This window comes from Bison bison, unplaced genomic scaffold (genome assembly GCF_000754665.1).
Source record: "Bison bison bison isolate TAMUID 2011002044 unplaced genomic scaffold, Bison_UMD1.0 scf7180017864180, whole genome shotgun sequence".
NCBI classification, from domain to species: domain Eukaryota; kingdom Metazoa; phylum Chordata; class Mammalia; order Artiodactyla; family Bovidae; genus Bison; species Bison bison.
The window spans coordinates 8,321,432-8,330,347 of NW_011494752.1; the positions used below are offsets into that span (position 1 = coordinate 8,321,432).

Genomic DNA, 8,916 nt, shown 5'->3' on the forward strand with positions numbered 1-8,916 from the left:
GGTTTTTTAAAATAATACTTTTTATTTATGAAATGGGTTTGTGCTCTTAAATGACTAAAAATTTTTATTTTTCATTTTTTTTCAGTTTCTAATATGGCAAATATCAATAGATAAAACCCCCATGAGCAAAAGCTCCTTGGGGCCCTCAGTTTTTAAGAGGGTAAGGGAGGTCTGAGAGCCCCAGCCTGGGTGTCCCGGCAGGATGGGGGTGGGGGCGGCACGGATGCTTCTAGATGGTGTGTGGTCGGCAGTGCCTGCAAAACCCCCTGTCCAGTAGCCATAAAGCTCGCGGGACCCTGACCTTTACCTTCTAAATCTCTCATCTCCTCTGCAGGCAGCCGACTTGGATGGGGAAATTGACTTGTCTACGTGCTGCGATGTCACAGAGTACCCAGTGCAGAGAAACTATGGCTTCCAGATCCACGTGAGCGGGGTGGGGCTGGGCAGCAGGCTGGGCGTGAGGGGAGGACCGTGGGCCTGACGGGCGGGCATCTCATCCTCTCCTTTTCTCTGCCCTGTAGCTCCCCACCCCATCCCCACTCTGATCTCAGCAGAAAGCAGACGCCAGCATCGCTCCCTCGAGGCTGTCTAGAGCCTTTGTAGTAATAGGGTCTTTCTTTCAGTAGAACAGAGACAGTTGGAAAGAGGTGAGGTATGGGAGTAAGAGCGAAGGTGTTGCTTCTTCAGCTCTCAGGGCACTGGCTTCCCATGCACCTACTCTTTGCTCGATGCAGCCACTCACCAGAGTCTTTTCTGCCCCACAATCTTGTGAAGGACTCCAATGTGCAAGGTGCTGTCCCATTCTCAAAAAAATTACTTGACTGGACAGATGGAGCAGTTCTCACTGGTCACTTTATCAGAGATGGAGGTTCAAGGACTATTCAGGGGTAGCCAGATGAGGTGAGGGCACAGACCCCTGGCTATGCCAGCTGGCTGATGCCCACTGCAAGTCTAAGGGTGCCCCAGACCCCCCACATGTCATATAACTAGCCGGGAGGACTCAGAGCACAGGGAACACTCTACTTAGAACTGTAGACACACTCTAGCAAAGGGTACAGACTGGGATCAGCCTGAGGAAGCACCTTGTGGAGAACTGTACTGAACACGAAGTTTTCACATCCTCGGGGACAGTCTCCCTATTGGTGCTGACGTTTGGTAATACACAGAGCTTCCAGCCTGGGGAGCTTGCTCAGGCTTAGGCCTGGCACCAGGCCCAAGTGTGTCCAGAGTGTTCATAGCAGCTTCATAACCCATCAACTGGATCATTGTCCATGTGGTCAGGCAAGCTCCAGCAAGCTCCAGCCCTTCCCCCAGAGGCCAGCTGACATCACACAGCCAGGCGTCTCCCTCCCACACGCCTGGTCCTTCTGGCCTGGCTAGCCCCACTCTGAACCACAGTGGTGCAGGGCAAAGGCCAGGCCTGTCCCTGTGTGCTGTGCTGTGTTTAGTTGCTAGGTTTCCTGAATTGCACGTGGATTCTTTACTGACTAAACCACGAGGGAAGTCCAGACCTGTCTTTGGGAAAAGCTAATTCTTCCCTCCTGAGAGCGTGAGGTGTGTGACGGGCACCCAGCAGCCTACCAGCTGCCACCCTGGGCTCCCGGGCTGGGACTCCTCTCCTGACCTTTGGGCCTAGATCCAGCATGTGGCAGTGACCAAGGTTAACCAAACTCAGAGAAGACCGAGTTCCGACCTGAAAGCCAGTGAATTCATTAGAAGGAGAAATCCATCCCCCAGTCCATTGGGCTGCAGGGCATCTGGCAGGGCACTCCAGCTGTGACTTGGGGGCTCCGATGATTCCCTGTGCCCACGTCCTGCAGGAGGGAGAGGCATACTCAGTGAGCTAGACCCCTAGCCGCCTCTGCGGACGGTGCTGGGGATGGTGCTAAGTTCCTGCTCTCTGGGCCTCGTGCTGAGACCCCCTTCCCTCAGCTCCTCCCATCAAGAGCAGCTCCTCTGGGAGGGGCATCCTGGGGGTGAGTCCTTCCTGCGAGCCCTTCGGGGTCAGCGAGGGGCACTCATGGCTAACGCCTTGTCTTCCATGCAGACGAAGGAAGGTGCCTTCACCCTCTCTGCCATGACGTCCGGAATCCGGAGGAACTGGATCCAGACCATCATGAAGCACGTCCACCCGACCTCTGCCCCGGATGTGACGAGGTGAGCCAGTCAGGTGCCCAGGAGGCTCAGCGCAGCCGCCCTGTCCCTCTGTCGGTTACTTGCACTGCCCCCACCCCCTGCCAGCCCTGCCCAATGCATGAACTCCCTGGGGCCTGGGTGTAAGGCATCTCTGGCCACTGAGCCCTGGGTGGTCAAAGGCAGCACCAGATGCTGTGTCCACAGGGCACCTCAGCGTTGCCTTTTCTTGGTCTTCCTGCCTCACTCCTACATCTCCAGGATGTCTTTGCAACCAGGATAGATGTCCCTTTGGAGCTTTTGGTGCAAGGGGGCTAAGCTGGGGATGTTCCTGTGTTCATAGCCATGCTCTGGGAACCTCATCATTTGCCCCACACTTTCCTCCTGCCCTGATGGTTAGAAACCTGCTGTTTTCATTTCACAAAAAGCAGACAAGACAGGATCTCTGCATGCAGCTGGTTCTGTGACAGCCAGAAATCTGCTGCCTTCACCTCCTGCCCTCAGTGTTTTCACTGGTCCTGAGAGTTTCTCCCTTACACTTTTCTCTCCTGTAGTCTCAGTGCTTCTCAAGTGCCTCTCTTGGGTTGGAGGCCATGCCTGGTGGGTGGCCCTCGTGCCCACAGAGCACTCACGTCTCTTCCTGGGGGTGGCTTCACACCTTTGCCAAGTCCTGCCTCCCGGCTGGTGACGTACGTTTTTGAACAGTCGGGAAGGGATCCTAAAGAGACTCTCCTTTCTACTCCTTCTGTCCTGTGCTGACTCTATTCCTTCTTTTGTTAGACGAACAGAATATTTGTTCCTGAGTCTGTATGACCGGGAGCAGAGGCCAAGGCCCTCTCTGGACTCTCTGAGGGACCCCACGTGGCCGGTCCAGCTCCAGGTGGGGGGACGTTGGCCTCGGGGTGTCACAGAGCAGGTGTGGGGCTCTGGCCTCAGAAGCAGTGTGGAGGACGTGCTCAGGCCCACGTGGCTCGGGACAGGTGCCTTCCCTCCGCATCAGGGCCGCAGCGTCCTCCTGACAGGAAGAGACTCCAGTGTCACTGGTCTGAGCCGAGGTGCTTGCCTCAGTTTGCTCTGTGTGGGGGTTTTTACCCTTTGAGGAAAGAATGATTTTTTTAGTGTAGCTAAGCCATGCATGTCCCAGGAAGGTATAGACACCAGAAGTTGTAGCTCAATCCATGTGCTGCAGCCCCAATCTGGTGGGGTCGCAGGGGCTTCCTCTCCAGAGAGAGTGGCAGAGAGGTGGTGTGATGTCCTGACCATCACACAGTTGGGGCCCTGGGCCAGCTTGCAGTTGGGTGTTATTGAAAGGTCCATCCTGGAGAAGTGTGTCCAGGCATGTGGTCCTGACCTGGAAGCCCCCAGGACAGAGGGTACCTCTTCTGGAGGCTCCTTGTCTGTGTTCCCTGGAGCCCCCCAGCCCTAGCCCTTGCCACTCAGGGGCTTCCCACCCTGTGCTGAGGGCTTCAGTGGGACCAGAGGCTGAGGGGGAAGTCTCGGGGTCTTGTCCTCAGCCACAACTTACGGTTGTAGGGGAGGGGGTGCACCCGGCTGCTGGGCAGGCAGGGGTGTCCTCCACCGTCCAGCCCAGGTGGGCCACCCAGTCTTCTTGAGTCCTGACCAGTGAGCCCCTATGTGGTGCTGGCTGGTGGGAACCACCTAGGTCAGCCAGCTCACTGGCCCACAGGTGGTCCCAGGGCTGTCACACCAGCCACCAGAGTGGTTTTTTAAAACACAGACGTGACTGTGTTCCTTACCTGCTTATTGAAAACCCACAAGCCTTAAGGAAAGTAGCTGCTCCTGTTCACTCTGTCACCGCCGGCCCAGCACACGCTTCCCTCCCATATGGCCTGGTTTGATGGTGGCTGTGCCCAGCAAACCTGACAAGGCTCTCAGACCCTAGCATCACCCAGCAGGAAACCTCTGGGCCATTGTCTGCGGCTCCTCTGTCGGCAGGGCTGAGCCCCTTGGGATTCCCTCCAGGGACCGCGGCTGAGCAGGAAAAGAACATAATGACAGCAGGGGCTGGGCCTGGTGGTGGGGGCCCCACCTGACCACTGTCTCCGGCCCCTGCAGCTCGCTGCCGCAGGTGAAGGCCCGGAGCAGCTCCCCCTCAGAGACGAGGCCACTGGAGAAGCAGGACGGGGAGCTTGGGGAGCCCGACCCTGAGCAGAGGAGGAGCCGTGCACGTGAGCGCAGGCGCGAGGGCCGCTCCAAGACCTTCGACTGGGCCGAGTTCCGCCCTATCCAGCAGGCCTTGGCCCAGGAGAGGGCCGGTGGCCCTCGGGCCGAGGTGGAGCCCGGGGAGCTGGAGCGGGAGCGCGCACGTCGGCGGGAGGAGCGGCGCAAGCGCTTTGGGACGCCTGACGTGGAGGGGCCCAGTGCAGACGATGTGGCCCTGCGCATGGAGGTTGACCGGGGCATGGGGCCACCCACAGCTGCGGAGCTCAGGACCCAAAATGTGCATGTGGAGATCGAGCAGCGCTGGCATCAGGTGGAGACCACCCCCCTCCGGGAGGAGAAGCAGGTGCCCATTGCCCCCCTGCACCTGTCCTCTGAAGACGGCAGCGACCGACTCTCCACGCCCGAGCTGACCTCGCTGCTGGAGAAGGAGGTAGCGGCCAGGACGGGTGGGCAGGCTGGCTGACTCCATGCAGCCCCGTTCCTTGGCCCCCTCTGTGCCCAACAGTGTAGGAGCCATGGGCCTAGGCCCAAGGGCTTGTAGATCCCTCAGCAAACCAGGCACACAGACAGGTCCCAGATAAGTACTGGGGGGAGGACTGGGTCAGGGGGAGGTGCACACCAGGCTTTTTCATAGACAAGAGGGGTGGGTACTGCCATTGAGAGCCAGCGGTGCCAGAGGTGGGGTGTGTGTTTCACCTGCCCTGTTTCTGGGGCACACTGGCGGAGAGGACAGTGAACAGGCAGGCTCCTGTGTGGGCACAGCAGCCTTGCACCCTGGGTAAGCCCGGAGGGGTGTGCATGGCCGGCCTGCCTGCTGATTCCGATGTGCTCTTTACTTTGGGGTCTGATGAAACCATAGGCTGGGCCCTTGGCCTGCCTTCACTTCTCATCTTATTTTGTTAGATTCATGAGGCTGGTATTTACCACTAGCATCAACATTTTTCTATGACTGTTAATACAATAATAGAGGCAAAACACAGTAAATTAACAGTCCAAAATCAGATTGCTCTAAACAGCTGGACTGCAGGTCAGCAGGCCACACACACTAGACTCTGAGACTGTTTCAGACAGCAGGGTTTGATACGAAGGTCCTTGTGCCAGTCAGCACAGCCTGCAGCTGGAAGGGGCAGGAGGTGATGGCTGGACTCACAGCTGCTAGGAACCACAGTGAGGGGCCGCTTGCTTCTTGAGGACCCATCCTCACCAACGTGATTTTATACAAAATCCATCGTGTCCAGCTGGTCGAAGGGGGTTCTGTAGGAGCTGAGGTAGAGCCTTGGACAAGGCCTGCCTGGAGCAGCACAGGCCTTTTTGGTCATGCTGAGGACACCCAAAGGACCCACTGGGCAGTCTTCCCTCAGACACAGGCATGGAGTCCTTGTTCCTGTAGGGCCTGGCCTGGTGCAGCCCCCAGCAGCTGGAAGCTAGTGGTGCCCGTGCTGATTCACAGCCTGAGCTGAACTGTTGGTGCAGTGTAGACCTGACAGGCGCACCTGCCGGCGAGCTCCGCCACGCTGGACCAGGAGGACCACAAGGGCCATGCCGCGCTGCTCCTGACCGCTGCTGCCGTCCCGGTTCACACGTGTGTCTTTTTGCCTGCAGTTGGAGCAGAGCCAGAAGGAAGCCTCAGACCTTCTGGAACAGAACCGACTGCTGCAGGACCAGCTGAGGGTGGCTCTGGGCCGGGAGCAGAGCGCCCGGGAGGGCTATGTGCTGCAGGTAGGGCTGAGGGGCTGCCACCCTCTGGGCACCCACGGGCTTCATGTGCAGGACCCAGGCAGGCTAGGAATGTGCAAAAACCAGTGCCAGGCTCCAGGGTCCTCTGTAGCAGGAGCAGGTGCTCTGGACAGTGTGCTGCTGCTGCTCATGTAACACTGGGAGAATCTGATGAACCCTCTACAGCTAAGGCTTTTTTGTTTTTTAATAAGATAACTCTGGTTGTCTTTCTCTTCAGCTCTCAAAGAGCCCAACATACATTTATTAATGAGTGTCACATGTTTGCAAGTCATTTCTAACTTCACAAGAACAGTGTTAGTCTCATTTTACAGAAGAAACTGAGGAACAGGCAAGTGCCTCCTTAGGATCAGCCTGTGGCAGAGCTAGGACTGGTCCCCTCCCCCGACCGTGTCTGTGCCCCACCCACAGGGCAGCCTGGGACTGTCTACTCGCCTGGCAGCCCCACTTCTTACTCTCTGCCGAGCCTGAGGTTTGAGGGGGAAACATGGCTGCCCAGTCCCCAGCCAAGAGTCCAGACCCATCATCTCCCGCAGGTGTCTCTGTGTCAGAGTGCCAGTCACCAGATGGTCTCAGGGAGCCGCAGGTGTCTCACCAGGCAGGAGGGCATCTGGGCAGGGCAGGCTGGTGTGAGCTGCGAGTCCTGCAGTGCTCCAGGCCCTACTCCAGTTCTGGGGTACAGCACTCCGCTGCCCCCTTAGCAAATATGTGGTGGTGAGAGGTAACAGACAGATGAGCTCCAGGAAGAGCAAAGCAGGATGGTGGGACTGAGAACGTGAGTCTCGTCATCCAAGGCTGAGGGCGCCAGGTCCTGCACCCCGTCCCCCAGCACCAGGTTCCTTGTCTGTGTAGACCAAGACACGGTCCCAGAGGGCCCCCCGACTCTCCAGGCCCGAGTCGCTGTGGTACGTCTCTGCATTTGCAGACTGCAGCACAATGGTTCCTTGGTCCGGTGGACCTTCGGGGCAGTCTGTCCTCCTGCCCCCTCTGCAACACCCTCTGGTGGACATTTTTTCTGCTTTGCTTTTTCCCGGCTTTGGCCTCAGCCCGAGGTGCCCCATGTGCCCTGGGCCCTCCTCCCAGCCTTCAGCCATGGTTGTTGCCATGCCCAGTTCAGACCCTGAGGCCCTGGGACCTGGTATGGGGGCACCCCTCTTTCCTGCACATGTCACTCCAGGACTTTCTGGGACATCTGTGCAGAGACCCTGCAGGTTTGGGGAGCACCTTTTAAAACCCCGGTTGGGCTGCTTGCCGACATCAGGCCGAGAAGATACTGGCAGCAGATTTTGCACATTGCTAACCTCAGAACCCACCTGTGTCTGACCCCAGGCCAGACATGTTAATACTTCCCTGCCAGGTCAGAGGGCGGTTATTCTTAACCTCCTCTGCTTTCACTGTGCTTATGATCTCAAGTCTGGGTGAGCGAGGAGGGCCTCTAGGGTTACGGGTGAGGACGGTAATGGTGGCGGGTGGGCGCCGTGCTGCCAGCCGGGAGGAGGAGCTGGCACGTGTGGCCGTGGACTGTCTCTTAACTTACATAACTGAGTGTCACACCTGTGGCTTCCCCGCCAGCATACCTCGAGGGAGCCATGGGCAGGCCAGTTCTCAGGCTGAGCTGTTCTCACTCCCTTCGTGTTCTTGTTTTTTCCTCCGTTAATTAGTTCTGTGTATTTTGCATGCCTTTCAGTTTGAGGAGTTTCGTTTCAATTGTTTTATTTTCTGCACGCTTCACTTTGTTATTTTGAACTCCACAAAGGTTTGTTTGTTTTGTTAACTCTCACGTTTTTCTCCATGGTTTCCGTTCCCCCTCGTTTTGTCTTCTTGCAGGTAGAGGTTAGTTCTTCCTGTCACTGTGGAGGACGGGCGCCACCTCCCACACGAGTGTCTCGGATGTCACCTCACTGACGTCCACCAGCGGTGCCGCCCTTCCTTCTCCTGTCCCAGAAGGAAGGGGCAACGTGTCGGGTGCTGCGCTCTTGTGGGGTTTGTGGTCTAGAGCCATGTGCCTTTTGTTTTGCAAAACAAATGATGCTCTGCTCTGCTCCTGCCCCCGCCTCCTGCCAGAGTCTCTTGTCCCGCAGTCTTCGTTTGCTTACCACTCTGCTCCATTATTCAGTTTTGTTTGGTTTATTTCTTCTAGAAGCTGTGCAGTTAGAGCTGTTTTGATGTTACTGTTCATGTTTTCTGTTTATCTGGAAACAGCTGCTTACCAAAAAATTGAGACGATTTGTTAGTTTTTTTTAAATGGGGAAAAAAAAATTGTGCAAAGGATAAAAGACAGACCCACAAAGGAGCCTTTCTGTGGTTGACCCTGGCCAGAGGTGTGACACTCAGAACTGGGAGGCCGAGTGTTACTAACACGTGTTTCATCGGTTTTTTTAAGACCGAAGTGGCCACCTCCCCGTCCGGCACCTGGCAGAGGCTCCACAGAGTCAACCAGGATCTGCACGGCGAGCTGGAGGCCCAGTGCCAGCGCCAGGAGCTCATCACACGGCAGATTCAGGCCCTGAAGCGCAGCTACGGGGAGGCCAAGGATGCGATCCGGCATCACGAGGCCGAGATCCGGAGCCTCCAGGTGCGGCTGGGCAACGCTGCTGCCGAGCTTGCCATCAAGGAGCAGGCGCTGGCCAAGCTCCAGGGCGAGCTGAAGCTGGAGAAGGACAAGGTGCGAGAGCAGCTGGAGGAGTGGCAGCAGAGCGAGGCCGCGCTCAGCGCCCAGCTGCGCACCAGCGAGCGAAAGCTCCAGAGCGCAGAGGCCCTGCTGCTGGGGAGGACTCAGGAGCTGCGGGACCTGGAACGGCAGCAGGCGCTGCAGCGGGACCGGCACAAGGAGGTACAGCAGTTGCAGGAGCGCATCACCGACCT

The 8,916-nt window shown here is 57.4% G+C and overlaps 1 protein-coding gene across 1 annotated transcript in view; it reads left to right on the forward strand.

Annotated features, from left to right (window-relative positions):
* The window catches only part of MPRIP (myosin phosphatase Rho interacting protein), a 92,993-nt gene that overhangs the window by 66,311 nt on the left and 17,766 nt on the right, over window positions 1-8,916 (forward strand). Inside the window, exons 13-16 of the mRNA XM_010843163.1 lie at window positions 335-424; window positions 2,048-2,157; window positions 4,210-4,747; window positions 5,920-6,036. Of these exons, the coding sequence (XP_010841465.1) occupies window positions 335-424; window positions 2,048-2,157; window positions 4,210-4,747; window positions 5,920-6,036 (855 nt within the window). The remainder of the gene's footprint in view (window positions 1-334; window positions 425-2,047; window positions 2,158-4,209; window positions 4,748-5,919; window positions 6,037-8,916) is intronic.